We start from the raw sequence: 23090 nt of genomic DNA, 5'->3' as shown, positions 1-23090 counted from the left end.
CTGAGTGTCTGTTACCTCAGGTTAAAACAGCATAAAGTTCAGCTATTTTGGGTTGAAATAGCAAAAAAGACTGAATTTTAACTGCAGTTAGCTCTGGAATTCAGTCCAAGCTCTCAGACATATTTTCTTTACGAGACAGAGGCTTTTCTTCAGTCTCCTACCCCAATTAAAATCTTAGCTACTTTGTTTTCACTGCCATTTCAAAATAAAATAACTAGCCTAATATTTATTTTTTTTAGCTAGACATAACTCTAAATCCCATCTTCAAAATGGCTCAGCATCATACCGAAATCAGTATTACAGGAATTCACCTTAGGAGTTGCACAGCCCAAGAAAATCAAGGGATTCGCTCATTTGCACACGAGAGCTACAGTAGGTGATATGAATGTGTGCAGCTGTGCAGCTCTGGCCCCCAGTTCCTGGGAATATGCTTTCTTCAGCAATGATATTTCAGTGATTACTGTACACTTAGCTTTAAAAGTTCGAGTGTGTTGTAGCTATTCCTGAACATCACACTTAGTGTCTGAATTTCCCCAGGATTTCTGTTGCTGTGAAATTTCATTTTACCTCCTCTTGGGTTAGCTAAACTTGAGTCCATCTATTGCTTTTAGATTGTAGATCTTGACCGAGGGCTAGTGTTAAATGCTGAAGGAAAATACCTCCAAGACTCCCAAGGCAACCCTCTCCGAGTGAAATTAGGAGGGGATGGACGTACAATTGTTGGTAAGTTATGACTTCCTTCTTACAGAAAAAAGCTCTATAGTAGTCATACACATGGTACAAATCTTTGAGCTGTTGAATGCTTCAGGCATCCCCAGGTCCCATGCAAGCCATTTGGAGTTGCTTGTACCTCAAGTCTCCCCAGACAGTCAGCACATTGCAGGACCTGGGGAGGCTTTGAGTCACCCTGTGAGACTCCAGAGTGCGAGGCAGCAAGAGTCACTCAAGTCCATCTCACTTGTATCAGCGTTAGAAAGGACTGCAGAACTGAGCCAGAATAAGGACTGATGAGCAGAATAAAGGGTGATGATTGTTTATATCTTTGTATACATAGGAATAATTATTCCCCACTGCTAGCACTGTACCAGCCATATGGATGTGTTTATTTCATTTTTTTTCTTCTAAAGCCGACCACAAATAGTAAGAAACCCTGTTTGTGTTCTCTGAAGACACTGCTGTTTGCATGTCAGTCCATCTTTACAGATCTCTTGAATACAAATTCAGTGCCTATTGTTAACCTGTCTACCATGAATATTTACTGTACCTAGAATTTGGCACACAAGTTTATCTGCAATGACAGCATCTTGCCAGCTCATCCCAGATTTTCCTTGCACATGTTTGACATTAAGGAGCAGAATATGGATTCATCATACATTTCATCAACAGTTGATGAGAGTGACTTAGATGAAATGCCATCATTGTGTGCATATTATGATTCTGAAATGAAACCTCCCTGGAGTGTTTATCAAACAGCTGAAAATGTGAACACCACTGTGGTTTTTTTGAGGTTCTTCTGAACCAGTTTCCAGCTTCCTTAGCCCTGGCTCTTTCCTAAGTAACACTCCTTCTCTGTCAGTTTACTTACAGAAGGCTTCATTCACTCTATTCAGTGCTTTTGCGGCATCTACTGTGATAAAACAGTAACGCTTAATGCTATAAGCCTGAAGTGGATCAATGATGAGATTTTTTGATTTTGTTCTTCTCTCTTAGATGAAAAGGGTGCTCCAATGGTGAGTCCTGATGGATTGCCTTTGTTTGGACATAGCAGATTCAGTAAACCTGTAGCGAGTGCACAAGATAAACCAATAATAAGCCTTGGAGGAAAGCCTCTGATTGGTCTTGAAATGATTAAGAAAACAACCACTCCCTCAACTACTACTACAACAATACCTACAACAACTACCACGACAACCACCACAACCACTACAACAACTGTTGCTACAACCACCACCACCACCACTCCTGAACCAACCACCACTGAGCCGCCCACCGAGAAACCCGCACCAACCTGTCCTCCAGGCACCTATGGAGAGTATGATGATGAAGGCAACTTGCTCCTGGGGTTTGATGGCCTGCCAGAGTGCAATGCAGAAGGTAATTTCCTTTTGTGTGCTGTTTGAATTTCCGTGGCAGTGCTGTTTGTACAGCACAGTTACACAGATGTGGAATGGTGGAGAGTCTGCCTCTGAAGATTTTGATTCATTTGATAAGGTAAGAGCTGAGATTAGAGCTCATGAAGGAGGCTTTGGGTGTTAAATGGACTTTTCCTGGAAAACACCAACTTTCACCAAAGCCGAGGTTTTTTGTGAAATTGTGTTGTTTTCAGCAAATTTCTTACGTTGTGTTGGATCCACCTTTATCACATATGTTCACTCACAGAGGTACAAGTGTAGGCAGTAGCTTTGTGGTCAAAGCGCTTACATATAAATTTTTCTCATTCCTTTTCAGGCCAGGGTAGGAGCTGGAGAAGCTATACATTTTGTCTATTTTGTGTTCACTTATCACAGTGAATTCTGAAAAGTCTCTCTTTTGAGCCATGGTGGAAACAGCATTTACAAAGTGAGATTCTTGTTCTCTTGCCAGCCCTTGGAGATAGATTGTCTAGCAGGAATGCAGCACAGCACAAATGAAGCTGGTGAAAGGCAACCCAGGCTCTGTACAGATAAGGCAGAGAGTTGTACACTGATTTCTTTAATATGTGAAGATACAAACCAGTGTCAGTGCATGTCATTTTTCCCTGTTGCAGTTATACGAGCTTAGGTTGTGGTGCCAAACTGAAATCCAAAGTAAATGCATATAAATGCACTAGAGTCTTTCAGTGTTGATCCTGTTCCCTATCGTGTTTTGAGCTTTCAGCACCTGGATTGCAAGTGAGCTAGCTGCTTATTTTGCTAAACCAGATCAGGGTGCACCATGGTAGCCCCTTACCCTTCCCATTTGTAGGTAATCCTCAACTCATTCTACCAATGGGCAATAGCAGCACAGCCATAACTTTAGCAGCATGTTGGCAGTCAGACATCTGACAATTGCAGCAGCCAGTTTTAATGGGTAGTGAAGCCCCTTTACCTTTCTTCTATACACCTGTATCTCTTAAGTCAAAGTACATTTACAAGTAGGTCATGAAACCATGGTCTAGGAAGCTGAACTATCACTTTGAAAAGGGCAGTGATATAGAAAGGTGTGGCTCCTGCAACTCACAGCGAGTCTAAGGATGGAGAGACTTGGGAGAAGATCTCAGAAGCAGAAAACAAAATTCCCTTACCAGCGGCCCATGACAGTTAATGAGTCAGAGATGTCAGCTCCTTATGCAGGTGAAATTACAATGAGTTATAGTGTTAGTATTTATTAACAATTAGCCATGTCTGACACTGTTCAGTTATAGAAGTGTGCTTGCACAGTGTAGGTATGCACAGATGTGTACACACACACACATATGTATGTATAAATCATATCATCATTCAATATTAATATGAAGAGTTTTGCTTTTACCTAAGGAAAGTTCATAGTTCTTAATTGTACTAACCAAAGTGTTACAAATATTGTTATATATAGTCACTCTCATACTTTCAAAGTTGCCTAAAGGGAGCCATGATTTTTGCTAGTTAGACTCCCTCCCACACCCCCCAGCTCCTTTTGCTTATCTTAAATGTTGATTACATGCCATAACGTTTCCTCTTTTTTGGCCTGTGCTGTTTGGTACCTGGAGGACCTCTTCTGAGAATACACATTGTAAGAACAGTAGAAGTTCATGACGTATATCTGGGGTTAAACTGAAAGTAGGCTCCAGAAGCTGAGTAACAAAATCCTTTGCAGTGTTACATTTAGCAGAGTTGTGGGCTGGGGAATTTTCATGTGATTTTCTGGACATTTAAAAATTTCTGCTTGGGCTTTTTGCCTTCTACCAGATGGGCTTGCTGAATCTTTGAACTTGATAGAGGCACAAATGGAAATTAAGTTTTTATTCAGGCTGTGTGTTCAATGAGAATGGCCTTGAAGTAACTCATAAACTGCCTGACATTTTGACAGTGAGTCTGCCGGTGCCTCACAGTGGAAGACTAAAAGGATGGTGCTGGATTTCTGCTTCTTACCTGGTTCTTAAGGCTAATTACCTTATAGCTTTTGCAATATTAGTCCCTACCTGGGAATTTTGAAAGCTTCTCTGAAGAGTCTTTTTCAGTTTTTTAAAATCTTAGTGACCTGCTTCAGGATTAGATAAACACAGGAAAACAGTCTGCCTGTTCCACAAAGGAACTTGCTAGAAAAGTAAAGATCTTTGTGGTGTTTATTTAATGATGGTTGTTATTGTTTAACAAGGGAAGTGTGTATTTCAAGAGGGGTAAACTACTGCTTCAATTATCAAAACAATGCAATTTTCACTTGACCACTTCCAAATTACTTTAAATTATATTTTTATCTTGTCTTTCCCTTTAATCTGAGTTGAGAAATTACTCCACATTTAGTGAAACACTTTTTCCGCCAAAGCTTGATATTTGTTGCTAAGTGCTTTACTTACAAACAGACAGGGTCTGCAAGTGCCAAAACCCAGCTCCAAATGTTCTATTTAAGCTTTGGCAAATTCTGTTATCTCTGGCAGGATTTTTTCTTGATCCAGCAGAATTTTTTACCAGCTTTTCACTAGATTCATCAGTCTTTAACTTTCAAGGAGGAGTTTGGCCACCCAAATGTGATTTGTCAGTGAAATAAACTAAACTTTTTTCATGAACTCACAAAGGAAAAAACAGGTGGAGACTTAACCACATGTTATGTGTGATAAAATCAAGTGATGGAGTTTGTAAGACGAGTAAGACAGCAAGACTGTCCTTACAGATGCCAAAAGTCTGTGGCAAGTGGTCATAGGAAAATTTGGCCCCATTTGTTACAGGCAGGGTTTACTCAAGAGATTCAGCCAAGGGCGATGGAGCAAGGTGAAGAACTGCAGCTGGAGTATGTACAGAAAATAACAAAATGAGAGGTTTGTTGGGAAGTACTCTTATTGTCACCGTGACACAGCTAATGCTAAACAAGCACAGACATTGAAATTGAGTACAAAAATAGAAAATGAAATTTGGCTTTGCTGGACTGTACATAGGCCAAGGACTTAATAGCTAATAAGCATGGATGAGTTGCAATCTGCCCATGAAAGATTTCAAATTTCTGCATATCTGATCCTCTTGGTTACTTGGATGTAGGCAGTCAAAGGTAAGTGCATACATTATAGATGTTGGTTGATGTTGGCCCATTGAGGGTAGATCTGCAGAATTCAGCAAAGAATCTACTTTGGGACTGACTACCTTCAGAGAAATCAAGTGACTTCCAAGGGGATCATCTCCTGAAGAGTGGCTGCAGAAGTCTACCATGAGGAAATGTCAGATTATCATATATGAAAGAATATGAAAAAAAATATTCTGACAAGAATAAACCCATTTCCTGTGTTTTAAAGCTTATTTTGACATTAAAATCTCACAGTGTATTTAAAAATAAAATTATTTTAGGAGAAAAAAATCAGTTATACAGTAATTGTTGGTTCTAAAAAAAATCAGCAAAATTAAAATGTATCATTCAGATTATATCTGTGAACTATTTAACATTGGTAGTTGAAACTTTGCACTGTTTGCAGTTCTGGTTTAGTGAAAATAACACTATTGCTTCTATATTGAGTTTGACAGGAGTGCAACCAATGTATGTGATGTGTCTGGAGGTCAAAACTGTCTTTCTCTTGTCTTTGTTCACATGCTGGCCACTCCCCAGCCTCAGCATTGCATTGGAGACTTCTGATGGTACCTGCAGCAGGTTACAGCACAGTGCTTTTGCTTTGCTTGTGTGGCTTTTTATGACTGTGCTGAGCTTTTTCTACTCTTTGGCTTCCCTGAAAAATGTGGATAAACTCTTTCCTCAGAATGTGCAGGAAAGCCTTTGGGATTCAACAGATGAGGTACTTGGTGGTTGATGTATCTGGTGCTGGATTCATGTCCTGCAGACATAATGAGATAATATCAAGGAATAGTCAGCAGGGAAGTCTATTGGTGCATCTGCATTGGGTTTTGGGGTGGATCAGTAGAGATTTTTTGATGTGCGCCTCATAATCATCTGTCCTTGCTATGCTTTCATTGGCATCCTGGAGCAATCTCACTCTGATTTCCTGAACTGAATTCATGCTGGATGAAACTAATGCAGAGCAGTGCTTCAGGATTACACCTATGTGGCCCAACCTGTAATGGGCAGCCATCCCATAGGATCAGGGTAGAGCTAGTGCAGAGTAAAATCCCAGAAAATCCAGCACTAATTACTTCATTCTACAAATCCATTCCTTTTGGGCTACATTCCTTGCAAGACCATTGACATGGCCTATAAATGTCATGGCTCTGTGGGCTGTTTGTTTTTATACCTCCACAAAAATATTTGGGTAGAAATATTTAATTCCTTGGTTGGTTTTTTTGGCATATAATGTTTTCACATTTGCTGCTTCTGAGACTAGAAAATATTGTCAAATCCAGATGTGATCATTATATAGTTGCTGGCAGCCTACCTTTGCTCCAGAGCAGCTGCGGCCTGGGGCAGGCTTCTGGAAGGTGATTTCTCTTAATTTTATGTAGCAGCCCTGAACTTGTTTTCCTCCAGCAAAACTCCTGACTACTGCACTTAGCTTCTCATCTGTTATTCTCAATGTGCAAGGCATATTGTCACAGCATTATTTGGAAACCAGGAAGTTATCTTTTTCTTTACAATTCCACTGGCTATATATTTTCTATTAAACTTTATTCCAGAATTGTTTTATTGAATTCTTACAGCATTTTTTTCTTTCTCTGTCAATAGATACATTCTCAGGACTGGATTCAGATGTGACAGCAACTCCAGAAGCTTATGTGATATATGATGATGGTATGGTTTGACTATAGGAGTCTATTGCAAGTGGCATGTTGCTTTTTTCTGTCTTCTTTCTTTGCAACTGGGTTCAAGGAGGCAGATTGGTAAATGGGATCTTAAGCAAATGATGGTGAGCTGGAAAACAGTTCTGCCTCATATATGAAGAGAAAAGGTCCAAAATCATCTGTTTCTGGACATAAAAGTCCCTTTCAATCTGTCCTGCAATCTGACAGGAACCTGTTGAGGAAGCTGTGTCATACAGACACTGCTTCAATCTTAGATTTACTTTCTCTGGTACAACTTCTAACTCCAGACTAGTCAAAGTCAATTACCTCCTCTAAAATACAAAGTCCAAATAGCATTCAAGCCCTGAACAATTGAAATACCTTAGCGAGTTGTTTCTTCAATGTGCAGTCTGCATTTGGACAATTAAGCATGCTCATACTGAATAAGATCACCTACATATAAAGTAACTAATCTGCTTAATTCATATGGAATTTATATAGAAGAGATTTGAAATCAGATGAAAAGAGGGAAATTTTTTTTAGAGTTATATTCATGCCATCTTGATATTATAATCAAGGACATACAAAACTTAGCTAAAGAGGAAACGTCAAGTCACAGCATTTAATTGTAAGTTTGCATTCTCAGTTACTGGAACTGAAATTCGCTTTCTGCCATCAGTGACATCAGATGTTCTATCCCTTTTAGTCCTCAAATTCCTGCTCCTGCCCTCACATATGGAAGTGGATTAGTACAGACCTCAGTTAAACAAAAAGTTTTTTAGTAGAATTTATGGCTCTGGAGCAATGAAAGTTTTTTTCTTTTTTTTTTTTTTTTTAAATTTGTGGTTGTAGCGCTGGATCTTAAGTCTAATCAACAACAGAAAAGCATTTAAAAAGAGAGTGCAGCAGCTGAGTGGAAGATATTACAGACATTTGTACTTTTAATTCCGATCACTTCATACTGAAACTGACATTTAGAATGTGGAGAGGAGGGGATGAATTAGAAACTGCACAAGACATACATCCCATTTCCCTTACATCTCCATGGATGCAGAATATCCTCAGTGCACAAGTCTTTTGCCAGGCCTCCCCTTAGGTACAGGTCACCTGCAGAAAACACACTCTTTAGCAGTTTAAGCACTCAAGATATGAAAACACTCAAAGATATGAGCTGAGTTCCCCAGCCTGCATGAGGTCATGGCAGAGATGCCAAATGCTACTTTCCCTTCATTTTGTGTGCCAGTCAGGTAGCACAGCAGCTTTTCAAAGAGCACTGAGTTTAATAGGACTGAACATAATGTGGCTCATGTGGGACAGTTTGCCTTCCTTCATGGCCCTGCAGGGACCACAAATGGAAAGTTCCAGACTCTGCACCTCCCATCACAGGAGGGTTTGACAGCAATATTGAACTACTTCTAGGGCTTTAGAATTGCAACACAAAGTTTTCTTAGCAAGTCTTTTTTTTTCCTCTCCCTCCTCTACTTCCTTTGGCATCTGAGGGCTTTGGCCAGGGATTCAATTACTGTCCATCTTCTCTTGGGGTTTGTGAGTGGAGATGGCAGATACCTGTGTGGGATACTGCTGTACAAATACATCTGTTAATTTTTGTCCTGTTTAACTGTGTGAGTGAGGTCTAAATCAATAGTGACATGAGTATTCTGGGGCAAAGACTGTTCCCCCTGTCCATCGGTTTGGTAGAAACCATTGCAAGGCTGAAGTTTGACCAACCTCGACATAGAGCTCTGTAAGGAGTGTGTAGTGGCCCCACTGGGCGGGGTGTGTTGCACTTCTTTGGGACTGTGGCTGGTGACAGAATTGTTTCCCTTCTCATACTTAAGCAAAAATTAGATGAAGCATGCTAACACTTTCATCTTGTGTTTCCTCTGAAGACTACGAGTTTCTCGAGAGCACTTTGCCACCAACCACCACCACTGTCACCACTACCACTGCTTCTACGACGACAGAATTGGCAGCTGTCTATCCGGAGACCAGTGTTGGTGGCACTGGTCCTGTGTCAGAATATGACATTGCTGGGAAGAAACGCTTCACTGGTAAGGATGCCCTTTGGATTATCTAGCTTACTACTTGTGCTGCAAAGAATTCTTGTTCCAGCTAGGCCACCCCTTCAGCTGAGAGCATTGCACAAACACATCCAGTAGATGTGTGTGTGGGCCTTTTAAGGATTGCCACCTTGGAAACCCAAACAGCAGTACTTTTTTCCTTGCTTCAATGCTTGCATGTCTATGCATGGGCCCACAATGATTTTGTTGAACCACTAAAAACCTCTTTGTACTCTTTCAGTGTAAGTGCTCTGTTCTGTGTTCTGCATTGTGTTTGGTCTAGCTGAAGTTAGTAAGAGAGCAAGAGTGTCTACGCCAGTTCAGCTTAGCTGCATCTGACTTCACACCAGCAATTCCAGCAGGGCAAGTCTCCACGTAGGTGTGAGTCTTCCTCTGGGGGACCTGATTCTTTTCCAGTTATTTCATCCACCTTGCACAAGCATGTGTGCTTCAAGGGGTACTTCAAAGTCAAGGAATGAATGGTACTTTGGATATGAGCTTTCAAAAAAAAATAAGCCCAGTAGAGATAAATATGATTTTGGTATTTGAACATTTTCTCAGTAGAAGGCATTTGGTGAAGGAGCCCCCATTACATGAGCCATGTCTTGTGTGTACATGAGCCATTAAACTGTGTAAGTTGGTGTTGCAACACTGACTTCAGAGCATCTCTGCTTCTATGTCAGCTGGGGGCCAGAAGAGAGGGATTTGGAGATTGTAGGGAATATTCCAGCCTCCACCCCAGGCTGGTAACACCCCCTGCAGCCCTTTACATATTTCTGGCACTTGAACTGAGGTCAAGTCAGCTGCTGACTCACCTGGCATTTCAGAAAAGTGTTCAGGGGATGGAGAATCATCTTTGATATGTCTTGGCTTCCCTTCCAATATCCACAAGCTTCATGTGGCTTAGAGTGAAAGTCTGCTTCTGGAGTAAAATATTTGGTTTTATATATGCCAAAACTTTTTCCAGTGCATCTTCAGTTTCCCTGTCCAAACAATTTCATGATGTTTCTATTCAGCTCTCTCACTGACAGTGCTTCTTGATTCATTTAGCTGGAGAGGCTAAAATTAACTTCATTGCAAGATCTGGAAAAAATTCCTTTAGGGCATGAAATCCAATAAGATAAACCAAGAAACGTTGGTTTATGAACATTTCAAGGCGCTAGGGAAATAATATTACCATTCCAATGAATTGTATTATTGCAACTGAATAAACATTTCCAAAGCAAGTTTTATAGTCCTTCCTTTGAATGTTACGGTGACTTTTAAGGCAATAAAAAGATGGTTTAATCTTTTCCTGAACTGAAGTGCAATTCCAGTCAGTATAAAGCTTTTAAAAATAGGAGTTACAGGTTGGGAACACATGCCTGGAAGGTAAGGACTCTTGGCTCTTGGTCCCTTAGTACCCAGGGGACCACAACAATCCGTTAAACTAGTTGGACTTCATCATGGAATTGCTCTTCATGTGTCTTTTGTTGTTTTGCTCCAGCTCAGGATGTTTGTGTAATAACCAACCACTTGGGCCTGTAAAGTCTTAGGTGATTGAAGGCCCTCGCAGGGATCTGCTCCCATGTTGGAAAGGCAGAATTTGGATGACATTTTCATCCCACCTTCCAGAGCAGCTGAAGGTAGCATGCAGAGAGTGCTGCAGTCAGACTGCTCTCTTCTGCCTCTTGTAGCAAAGTCAGTCCTTCCATCTTTGCAAAATTTGGTACAGTTGTAGGTGTGGTGTAGGTAAACCTGAATGTTGATATCCCATTTTCCCCGCTCATCAATCAATTTGGCTGTAAGCCATGCTTTGCTGGCAGTGGTCTCTGGACTGGAAGGTGAGGAATTTTAAAATGCACCACAAAACTTGACTCTCTTTAGGAAATTGCCAGCTTGTGTGCTACTGTGGGATACCTCAAACTCCTTACTAAATGCTGCCCTTCCCTGTCTTTTCTAGCTCCTTATGTGACCTATCTCAATAAGGATCCAGCAGCCCCCTGCTCCTTGACAGAGGCCCTGGAACATTTTCAAGTGGAGAGCCTTGATGAAATCATTCCCAATGACTTCGGAGAGAAAGATCAGCGTCCCTTGAAAGCCCCTCACAACATCACAGTTGTGGCAGTTGAAGGCTGTCACTCCTTTGTCATTGTGGACTGGGCCAAACCTGCCCAAGGAGACATGGTAACAGGTACTCTCCTGAGGGTTTCTCTCTCGGTGGGAGAATGGAGAAGGGGAAGGTTTTCCTAAATGACCATTTGTATTGGTGTCTGCACAGTCAATGTGTCACTTAAAACAGTGAATGCATTACCTCTGTCATCTTTTTGCCTTTGCTGTTTTTTAAATCAGAATTCACAACTGGGTGCTGTCCTCTGATAATAATGTTCCATCATTATTAGCTAATGATAAGAAATTCTTACAGGCCAGGATTTTCCAGGAGAGTTAGGCATGGAATCACTTTCATATTCAAAGATGTTTCAATTCCTTTTAATCCTTAAAATTTACTGTGACACCTAGGGATATAATTTATTTAAAATTTAATTAGAATCCTCACAACTATTTCTCTTTCCTGTTTACAGGCTATCTGGTTTACAGTGCATCCTATGATGACTTTTTAAAGAATAAGTGGTCAACCAGGACTGCAGGGTCTACTCACTTGCCCATTGAGAACCTGAAGCCCAACACACGGTAAGGATTTGACCCTCTCCTTTTCAGTTCTGTTAAGGAAATAAAACAAATTTTGAGAATTGTCAGTTGTTTTTCTTGGTCTTAGTATAAATATTTACATCTGGTTTAGATTTTACTCATTCTGTTGGACAGCAAATTGTTCTATAAACTGCACAATAACAGCCTGATATATTTACTGTATGAACCCTGGAGCAGATGGCAGTGTGTACATGTATATATGTTTGTGTGTATGAAAACACATTTCAGTAACAAAGAAAATATTGTTTTAAAATGCATTTTCTAATCTTTTGGATAATCAAATGTTGCAGGGGAAAGTATACTAAAATATGCTAAAATATACCCATCATGTGGGCCATTCCAAATATGTGTGGCCAAGATTTGGTGCCTGAAGGCTGCTGGGGAAGTGCTGCCCACTGGTCTATTTTTGCTTTCTGTTCACATAAATGTGCTGGAAGAGAAGGCTTGGTGGTATAAGGTGAGGCTGTGACAATTGCTCAGAAGTCAGTTTAGCAGGAGCTTTAGCTCTTTATCTTACAAAAAATCTGACTGAAATTGTGGAACAAGAATGCATGCTTCACATGGTACTGGAATGATTTGTGGCAAATTAAACAGGTACAGAGGGACTGCATTCAAATTACTCCTTTAGAGGGATGCTCAGTGTCTCACATATTTGTCTCTCAAATTTTGAGCCTGAAATTCCTTTGGTGCTCCCTTGGGCTCGGCCCCTCACATGCTGCTGTCTGCAGTCTCTTAGGTGCTGGTGGAAGGTGTTGCTCACGCAGTGGAGAGACACACTGGGACTGTGGGCTGGAATTAGCATGTCTTACTTGGTGGTAACATTCAGATCTGAGCATTGACTGCTTGGACAGGCACATAGGGTTTGTGCTAGGACAGCACAGGAGAAAGAAACAGTGTCAGCCAAAATATCTTTTCTTTCCAAGACAATTCATAGGCAAAGGGAAGGTTCTGAGCGTTAAAAGTAGTTGATTGAGAACCTCAGCCTAGAAAACAGAATTGTTTGAGCATGGCCTTCATCTAAAACCTTAAAAGACAAAATAAGATAAATAAATTATGAAAATCCAGTGCAGTGTAGCCAATTGGGGAGCATATGATGAGGTATGTTTTTCTGACCACATCATGACACCTCTCCAGACTTCAGCGTAGACTCACACAGGTTTGCCCCAGCAGCTACTCTTGCTGTCTGGGAAACATTCCAAGCACCAAGAAATCACGGTATGTTTAAAGAAGGGTGTGCACTCCCTTCTCTCCTCCACAGAAACTTCTCCCCCTCCAACTAAAGAGTTCTGAGGACATGACATCTCCTTGGGAGGGCCAGGACCTGAGCAACTTCTGCAGCAGTTCCTTACGCAGCTGCACAAGGGCCATGTTCAGCAGAGGACACCTGCAGTGTCAAAGACCTGGAAAATTAGCAGGGGAAAGCTAATTATGGAGAAGCAGGATAAGCACATTCAGAGCACCTACAGAGTTAAAAGTACAGAGATAAGATGTTACAGGAAAACATGGTCCATCTTATCCTCTCCTGTTCTGTCTACAGTACTCTCAATCACACGCTTCATGAGGCATTTTCTTATATATCCAAGAGCTAGAAAAGGTCACTTATTCAGAAGATTGGTAATCTAGACCTTAGTGACAGTCTTTGAGGCTGGTTCATGGTGTGTTAAAGCAAAATTACTTCACAGTGCAGAGTTTCAGGGGTGTACTCTGCATCTACTAGTGCTCTCCTTATAAAAGGTTGCTACAAATGTATGGAGGGTGGTATGTGGCACAGCTCTCTGTAGGTTTCACCTGTTACAGCAAGAGGGAAGAGGTTTGAGATCTCCTGTTCCTAGACAGTGATGGAACCACTATGGAATGCAGACCATTCTGCCTTTGTACATCTACATCCTTGTGACTTGAGGACTCCCTTTCCCTAAACAACTCTCCTCTTGCTGCTAGAACCTGTTCCTGCCTCCACATCCCAGATTCCTCTGTGTGCCCAGCCTTTTTCCCCTTCACCACTATTCATTACTCCACTCTTGCTTTGTCTCCCATGCAGGCCAGGAAGGCATTGCCTTTACACCCCTGCTTCTCCTGGCTGCAGCCCTCCATTTCTTGCTTCTGTGCCATTTCTACCTTCCAGCTGAAACTCCTCACCTCTTCAGTCTTTCAGTCACCTCTTCCTCTCCTGATGCTTAAAGGACAGGGTTGAATTCCAGAGATAACTCTCTGCTTCTCACACCGACACCTAAAGGGCTCCAGAGCACCAGAAGGAGTGGTTGCAGTGAAAGCTCACAGGAGTTCTGCAGCTGCTGTCCATGCTACGCTCAGTGCAGGGGAACTGGTGGGAGTGGAGCTGCCAGCATGTCTGGGATGTACATTAACTCCAGGCTTCAGGTCACAATTTGTCTGTATTTGAATGGAGTTTTATAGGAACAGCAAGGTTGTGGATTCATGCATCTCCATGAACCTAGTGACTGTCTTGTCAAATTAAGGTTCTGTTTCATGATAGGGAGATTCAAGCAGGTGCTATGTATTTAAGCATATTGTTTCTCCAGCATCTTCCTGAAGATGGTATAATCCATTGGCCCCTATTGTATGCTCTGTGAAGGCAATAAAGGCTTCCTGTGGGGTCTGTGGTGGAGAACGAAGGAGCTTTAGAACAGAGAAATTTTATGTATCAGCCATTCTCTTTTACATTCTCCAAACCCACAGACTGAACTGATTTTTTAAGACTTTTGTCTTAAAAATAACTCCCTAATCACTAGGAAAAGACACCATGCCTAAGAAAATATGGCGTGAAAGCTGAAGTTAATCTAAAAATTTTGTGTCTACATTGTTAATGCATTTTGTGAGAAATGTCTGATTAAGTAATTTACTGTAAGCAGATGCTGTTGGCTACTGGATGTCCCACAAAGGGGCTATGGGCGGTGCAATTTTGCAGCATGCACAGTGTATGAGAAGCAGGTTGGCATCCTGGCTGAAGTCAGCACCAGAGAAGATTTCAAGCTGTCAACATATCCTGGAAAACATCTGCCTGTTATTTAGGTTCTACAAACAAAACAGAAATCTATGTTTAATCCATGTCATAAATTTTCTCCTGAGGCCTGGTCTGACCTCCATTTGCGAAGTGGAAGTTTTTCCATTAGTGAAACTCTGGTCAGCTTCAGTGGGTACAGGAGCTGCTTCCTTGTGATTTGTGATTGTAAACGCTAAAATTACTTTAAACTTTATTAAATCTTTAAACCAGTAGTTTTGACAAGGTCCTTTCCCTAACTTTAATTCTCAGCAGTCACAGAAGATCATGCAAAGGGCTGGACAGCATCTGCTCAACCACTAAATCAGTCTTATGCGGTCAGAAACATTATAATCCTTGCCATAAACATTTCAGTCCCCTTCCTGAGCATGGTTAGACTTTTTTTCTGCCTTTTTCAGGAATGCTGTGTCAGTGCCTGATGGGAGTAGCTAGATAGTCTCATTATTTAAAACACTGTCCTTCACCCCCATATCTCCATGTGTTCTGAAATTTTTCTTTTGGGTTTTGTTCCATCTGGGGATATTTTGATCCCACAGCGGCTGCTACCAATCCAGTGTTGTATGGAGTACTTCATAAGAGGTTCTTAAACATTTACTCAGGGCTTTCAACTGCAAGCAGAGCCCGGTTCTTCTGTTTCAGGGAGCCAGATGCACAAAAAATTTTCTATTTCCTTTCTATAGCTCCATTAAAACAAAGCCACAGTATGTCTAACAAGCAGCATCAACCACAGGTGGCTGCTTTGTGCCACCAGGGCCACACAAAAGAGCTAAGACATCCATGAAACCGTTGCCCTGCGCAAGTGGCAGACCTATGTTGCACATACCTACTTCATACCAGCTCTGTAGGAATTGCACTGCCAGCTTGGCTCTAATGTCTTGTTATAAAATTAGTTGTAAATGTTGATAAGGGATGTAGTGGTGTGCCATTTTAGATGGAGGGAGACACTTTGCATTAGCCCGTGAACCTGCGCACACTGATTTACACATTTTTCTTATGGAAGAATGGTGTAGTTGTAGGCAGAGGACTTTAGCCCTTGCTGTGGGGGTGCATCCTGCCATCTCAGCCTGCCACTGAGCAGACTGCAGAGCTGAGGATCCATGCAGGCATGCCTTTGGTATGTCTGGAAAAAGGAATTTGCAGCTAACTAATTTTTTTTAAAAGCTGCTTCCCTAATTATCATGCTGAGTGATTTTCTCACTTTGTGCTGTGAGTGCCAGCTATTTAATTCCAACAGAATAGAGACACCTTGAATTAAGTCAAAGAATAATTTTGCTCTAAATGACAGGTATGTTGAACAATTAGTCATGAAGCCTGAATGAAAAAACATGTTATGTATTCAATGCCCTGTTACACTATGTCCTTTCTTGATGTATCACTAGAATTGGTATATAAAATCTCAAAGGAAGTTTATTCATTGGAGAAAAAGCCTTTTTGTTGTCTGTATTGAAAATTAACAACAAATGGTACTGCATCTGTTGTGATTCTTCTGTGCCTAATGGTAGCAATTCATACAGTTCTGCCTAAGCAAAGTGTAAATCAAATTTATATTGCAAATTTTCATGTTCATGTTTCTATGTGATGAAAGCCTGTCAAGTTATACTAATTTGAGATTTCTTGGCAAATTCATCAGCTGAAGGATTCTGACTAATGAAAATGTCAGATTCCTGGACCTAGAATGGCTTTGGCAATTTATTTTTTTTATTTGTCATGTCTGAGAAAGAAATATATCCCAACTGCATTATTTTATTGACCTTTGTAATACAGCAGTCATAGCATTGTCTGTGTTTAAATCACAGGTCAGAAAATCATGAGATCTGGCTCTCTTTCTGGTACAACCAGAGCTTTCTTCTGTATATGAAGGCTTAGAAATCAATTTTGCAATTTAGCGAAGAAAAATGTGAACTCATGACTTTATCACTGTTTTTGTGTTTTTTAGATAGTCAGGCAGGCAACATGAACCATCATATGCCCTAGACAGGCTTCTATGTGTGTAACAGGACAGCTGAATGCACAGTTATGCTGATTGCATAGGTAATCAGTTCCTGCATTATGCATTGGCTACAAATCTGTGTGGTTTTCCCCACTTAAAGATGTGCACAAGGTTCTTGGGCTGCTCTCTCTCTGTTTTGAGGGGGATTATGGCACTCATATGTCTGATGGGAATGCTTTGAGGCTGCCATTAATACACGTGTATTAAGTGTATTTAAAGTTACCCAGACAGTGACACTGTCTTGAAAGGTGATATCTGATTATACTTCTTTGGAAGCAGTGGGAAGTCAGGCATCCATACTTTCCGCTATGCTTTGAAGTGTTATGGGAAAGGTGTGGACTGGAAGACATTTTTCTCCTGCTCTTCTGAAGTAGTTACAGCAAACACTGAGCTAAGTCAGTTAAGCTTGGTGCTGTGTTACAGCTCTTTCAAGAACACAATGAGGAATTGCTGCCTATAGACAGGCTCATACTGCTCACCCCTATCCCGATCCAGGTGACAAAAGTGCTGGTGAGGGAGGTATGGATGAATGCAGGTGCCCGATGAGAGCATTGGCAATTTGGGATTAAAGCAGTGCTCAGGCTGCCATGCTCTGCTTGGGTGGCCAGAAGTGGAGAAGCACATGGGAGGCTTTTTGCTTTCCCTCTCCTCTTTCCCCAGACATGCTAAACACCCTTTTAAGCAAAACATCTAGGTCAGTAGTTAAAAGCAAAGCGGGGGCAAATTTTTCTGCCAGCAAAAGGATTGCACTGGGCATGAGCAAAAAGCACAGACTTGCTGAATTCTCCTAATTATCATGTTTTCTTCTTGTTGTTTCTGAGCATCATATACTCATTCATTGAAGGCAGAACTGGCTGCAAAAAGCAATAGAGGAGTAGTTTTCTGGTATCAGCTGCAGGACACAGCAGGGACAGGGGAAATGCGCCTCATGCAGACGTGGGACTGTGTCCCACAGAGGGTCTGACCATGCATGTGCTCCACGTCCAATGAAGATACAAGACAAAGCTGTTGCCATGGATGAAGTCCAGAATATTTCAATTCTGGTAGCTTCAGCATTAATTTCATCTAGATAACATACCTGCAGTTTTTAAGGAATAGATGAGATGCCCTGGCCCATACCCTGGAGATAACCACCTTGCTTCTTGGCAAAACCCAGTGTTCACGTGACTACCACCCTTCGGCCAAAGAAGAAGGATTTGCACATCTCTCCTACTTTTTCATAAAGATCAGTTTGATTTTAAGGCAAAGCAGTTCACCTTACTTGTCAAAACACATTCCTTTTAATGAAAAAATAAATCCATTTTGCCAAAGGGCTGGTTCAACCATGTCCCCTCTGGTTTGTCACTGTGAATGGTTTCAAATGCACTGAGCTTAGACCAGAGAGGGGCCTTTCAGGAGGGACCTTCAAGCCCTGCTATGTGGTTAAGTCTGAGAGATCTTCACCAGGAAGAGCAGCCTGATGTTTTTGATGGAGTAGACTCCTTTCACCAGCTGTGATACATCAGGCCTGCCATTCACGTGTTGACACTGTCATGTGAGGTAATCCAGTGGTTGGTGGCAACCATCCATGCAAGTAATTACTTGCCCTGTTATGTGTGTAGAGAATTTGGACATGTCTGCTTTTGGATGAGAGGCTAAATCAAGATCCAAATGCTATATGGATATTACAGAGGCACAGTAGATTTTAAGTTTTTTTATTAATTTCTTTACAAGAATGAAATTGAGCAAGCAGGCAAGAAAGGAAAACCTAAACTCAGGAATTTAAAAAATGCTGTGCTGGAAATTTTTAAGTAATCTTCCATTCTAGTTGGCTTCTGTTGAACCGATACAAAAATAAAAGGAAAAAAAAAATTAATCTGGGGAAAATGTCACGGTAGGCATCAACTAAAAGTCACCGTATTTGGAAATGAACTAAAAATTTACTTACATGTATTCTTCTCTAAGGATGAGGAAAAATTTGATTCTACTGAGCAAAGAATGGAGTTCTAGTGGTGATTCATGTGCTTTGAGTTAAGCATGTGATTTAAATACTTTGGAGGAATCAATAATACATCATGTGATGCTTTCTTCTTTTGCTCAAGTATTGTGATCTTAATGCTGCTGGAGTTTTTACAGAAAGGTCAAAAGCTTAGCTTCTGATCTCATGTAAGTCTGATGCAGTTTCTGTTTGCAGTGGTGTTTACACCAATGCTTCCCTAGGAGTTAATCTGGTTTAAAACTGTTCCTGAGATCAGAATTTTATTTCCGTGCAACTTTTTCTTTTAGTCTTTTGCTATTAGTTGTTTCATAGAAAGTGGATGTCGTTGTATTTGGAAGGAAGATGATACATAAATAAGTGTTCCAAAAATATGCATGGGAGCAATTGCAAAAAGGAGACATTTGTCTGTAACAGCCAGCTCATACTCTGGCTCAGTATCCAACTCCATTTAATGCAAAGGATACTCAGTGGAATTCTTCTGCTTTGATTCTTACCCTGTTTTAGTATTGTTTATAATTTAGCAATTGCAATGGAATCTGTTTCAATATTATTTCCCCTCTCTTCTTGTTTCAGGTATTATTTTAAAGTCCAAGCAAAGAATCCCTTCGGTTATGGACCTGTTAGCTCTTCAGTCTCATTTATCACAGAATCTGGTATGGTTTGCTTTTTATTTTAATCTCAAAACTCATAATAACAGATGTGGCAGGACAGTGACAGAAACCAGCATGCCAATAACAGCGATTATTCTGGAGTTGCTGCTTTCATTTTTGGGGGGGGGTTTTAAACTTTAATTATTTGCTTTCAGTTAAGGAAAGAAAATAATATGTGCTCCTAATGCCACTATGAAAATGTAAGTGATGGTAAAGTCAGCTCCAGGGGAACAGGAAGTTGAATTTCAAATTCAACAATACAGAAACAATGGGAAGTTTAAGGTCTTTGATAGATTGACCAAACATTTAGTAAATTAGTTTCCTAATTGTGAACAGCTAAACAGTTGGAAGCAGTTGTCTCTGGAAGAAATACAAAAAGCAATAGTTCCATCAGACAGGCAAAGTTCTCTGTTTTTTGGTTTTTTTAAATATTTTTGACAAGGAATGCTGCTCTTTCACAGTGTTAATAGTACATTCAAAAGCAACACCCCCTTCTAAAAATAGTAGGTTAAATGAGCTAGTTTTTTGCCTGTTTCTTCTTCTACTTCCATTGAGACAGAGGCCAGTGACTCCACTGAATAATAAAGAACAAATTTTTCAGTCTTTACTTGAGTGAAAGGTCTTGTTGTTTCTTGCAAATTTTGCCCTTTCAGTGGCATAGGGTTTACAGTCTCTGCTCTGCTCATTGACTTCCCTCTGTGGGGCTCACTTCAGAAGCTCCACTAAGAACTGTGGAAGTAAATCATCACAGAAGGGAGACAGAAATGTGAGATAAGTCAATGGTCCTGGATAACATATTCAGATTTTCATTAAATGAATAAGAAGCTCAAGTATTAATCCAAGGAAAATATTTGACATTGCCCCAGATGGCCAAGAAGGTCAATGGCATCTTGGCCTGGATCAGCAATAGTGTGGCCAGCAGGACTAGTGCTGGACCAGCTGGACCAGCAGGACCAGTGATTGTGCCCTGCATTTGGCACTGGTGACGTCGCACCTCATGTGCTCTGCTCAGTTTTGGGCCCCTCACTACAAGGAAGACTTTAAGGTGCTGGAACATGTCCAGAGAAGGACTGTCAAGCTTTGGAACAGGCTGCCCAGGGAAGTGGTGGAGTCACCATCCCTGAAGGTATTTTAAAAAAGTGTAGATGTGGCACTGAGGGACATGGTTTAGTGGAGGACTTGGCAATGCTGGGCTGGCAGTGGACTCACTGATCTTAAAGGCCTTTTCCAACCTAAACAATTCCATGATTCTGTGCTGTATCTTCCAGATCATTTTTGTGCTGCCAGCATATGGGCCTGAATGCCTAGTTTTCCCATCCAAAATCAGCTCCCTTGTGAGCTTTATTTAACACATTACATACACCAAATTTAAAGTTTTGTTTGCAGCACTGATCTTTCATTTGTCATGGCCAAAGGTGGCTTTGCAGCTGGCACAAGTTCAAAAAACGGTTGCTAAATGCAAGGCCATGTGGTATAGTTACAGTGATGGAATAGGTCATAAAAGGAAGAAATTGCTAATTCAGAGTGCTCTTCTAATGCAAGTGTAAGGTTTGAGCTGATGGGAATATTCAATAAAGAATGTCATCATAGGATGAAGCACCTTATCGAAAATGTTCAATCAGTGACTCCGTATGTTTCATGTTATAAAACAAGGTTTGGAACAAAATACTAAATTTTTAATGTGTTTTTTTTCTTTTAGACAATCCTCTCCTCATTGTTAGGCCACCTGGTAAGTCTTACTCTGTTGTTTCATTCATGAAGTGCATAAAGCCTCTGCAAAACAGTTCTAATATAGGAATTAGAAAAATTTAAACATGCAGTTTTAGGTACAGTTTTAAGTGGGAATAGGTCGTAACAAATGCAACTAATTCAGGAAACATTTTTGGTCCTAGGATCCCTTATTCTATTTTCTGAAGAAAAACCTTGTAAAGGTGTTTTCAAATAAGTACTTGATTTTGACCCATCTTTTTCCCTGGTACAACAGCTTTAATTGCTTGTTAAAAAGCAGCAAACTATGTTACTTCAGTATCTGTGTCCTTCAGTTGCCTAAGCGTAGCTTGAGTAGCAGGATCAGGTTTCTTCTCTAGTTCTGGTGCTCATCTGTACAAATCATCATGCCCTTATAAATGCTAAAAAATTCAAGGATTTGTTACTGACCTGAATAATATGCCACAAAGCAGTTTGGATTGCTTTGTATTTCCAAATTTGCAATAAGCTAGCTTGGCCCATAATCAGAAGATCTGATTTCCTGGTGCTGAGGCTAACCTTGCTGACATGAACATTGGTAGTGTAACCCCAGTCAGTACGTGCCCTTAGAAGAGATGTGGGGAAAAAGACCTCATGGTTACTACACTCTGTCAGCTTTCCTAAGGAGTTAAAATGGTTGGTTCTGGATTTTTTGCTACACTTTTCATGAAAACAGAGTCCAGTATATCCCTTCCTTCTCTATTTTATTGTGCTTGCTAGTCTGGTTTCTTTGTGTCCTTGGACGTCTCTGAGGATTGCTGATCAGCGATTGCTTCTCACATGCAAGGCTTTGCAGGATTTGGTCCATGCGCCCAGTGAGAGGAAGAGTGACTAACAAAAGCAACTTCCAATCTCATTTGTAAACCACCTAGAAATAGCAGAGTGAAAACAGATCTTCGGGCTGTAGCTAGAGAGAAAAATACCAATTATCACATTGGAAGCTTTTTGTATCATTCTGTATACATTAATACAACAGCAATTTCAAAATAAATTATATTGTCTTGGCAGTGCAAAGCAAATATTTAGGTAAGCCAGTAGGAATATTTATTCTTTTGCAATACAATTAAGCAGTCTTATCTGCAGCAATGCTCTGAACTGAGTTCCGCAGGAAAGGTCTCGCTTGTCTATTATTGGAAACTAACCTGTTTTGATGTAATCTGGGAAAAGAAAACAGAAAAGTACATTTTCGATATGATCTTTGAAACAAAATAGCAGCAAGAGACTTCACAGGCTATTGCTCACCACATAGTTCTTAACATCTGTTCTTCTGTAAAAGGGTTATGTTTTATAATCTTAAAAGGCAAGTCACCGTCAGACCTAAGATCAGGCTGTGTTAAGAAGAGAAACTGTGTAATACGAGGGAGAGAAGAAGTCTTACTAAAACAATTAAAACTGTTTACTTAAAGCTGTGGTTCAGTACATGAAATCATATTTTAATCATTTTAACAGTTATTTTTGTCTACTGCCTAGGAGGGATTTAATAAAGTTTCTAACTTTATTTTTAATAATATTTTTTCTTGAAGTACTATTTCTGAATATAAAAAATTCATGCATTAATCTGTGGCAGCATGTCTTCTGAAACATATTATTAGATGTTACACTCTGCAAAACTTGGACTGGTGTGTTAAAATCTGTCCCTAATGTGGAATTTATTTTTTTCTCCGAGGTGGTGAGCCTATCTGGATCCCATTCACTTTTAAATATGACCCCACCTACTCAGACTGCACTGGCAAGCAGTACGTGAAACGAACTTGGTACCGCAAGTTTGTAGGAGTGGTTCTTTGCAATTCCTTAAGGTACAAAATTTACCTCAGTGATGACCTGAAAGGTAGGCACCAAGATTAATTTCCTGCTACATGATTAATTGTCTCTTAATCTTCTGGTTTTATTCATTTCATATGTGTCAGAATTGTGTGACCCCTATGTGACAGTCTTTCTCTTGAGGAGAGTTAGTAGTAGCTCTTACACAGGTGCATTGCCTGAGAGATAGTGAAAAAACTTTCCATATTACTGAGCTGGGGTAATGGGATCATCTCAATGGCCTTCCAGACTATGCTAATGACTATTGTAGTGCCTGGGTAAAGTTTCAATAC

At 40.6% G+C, this 23090-nt stretch overlaps 1 protein-coding gene across 2 annotated transcripts in view; it reads left to right on the top strand.

Moving 5' to 3' along the window:
- The window catches only part of FNDC1 (fibronectin type III domain containing 1), a 62960-nt gene that overhangs the window by 36225 nt on the left and 3645 nt on the right, over positions 1-23090 (top strand). For both annotated transcript variants that reach the window (XM_038133185.1, XM_038133186.1), the window contains exons 10-18: positions 612-723; positions 1711-2094; positions 6814-6879; positions 8759-8920; positions 10872-11102; positions 11491-11599; positions 19175-19254; positions 20951-20980; positions 22664-22825. In XM_038133185.1, coding sequence (XP_037989113.1) covers positions 612-723; positions 1711-2094; positions 6814-6879; positions 8759-8920; positions 10872-11102; positions 11491-11599; positions 19175-19254; positions 20951-20980; positions 22664-22825 — 1336 coding nt within the window. The remainder of the gene's footprint in view (positions 1-611; positions 724-1710; positions 2095-6813; positions 6880-8758; positions 8921-10871; positions 11103-11490; positions 11600-19174; positions 19255-20950; positions 20981-22663; positions 22826-23090) is intronic.

This window comes from Motacilla alba, chromosome 3, assembly GCF_015832195.1.
Source record: "Motacilla alba alba isolate MOTALB_02 chromosome 3, Motacilla_alba_V1.0_pri, whole genome shotgun sequence".
NCBI classification, from domain to species: Eukaryota; Metazoa; Chordata; class Aves; order Passeriformes; family Motacillidae; genus Motacilla; species Motacilla alba.
This window is presented reverse-complemented; position numbering and strand designations above follow the sequence as displayed.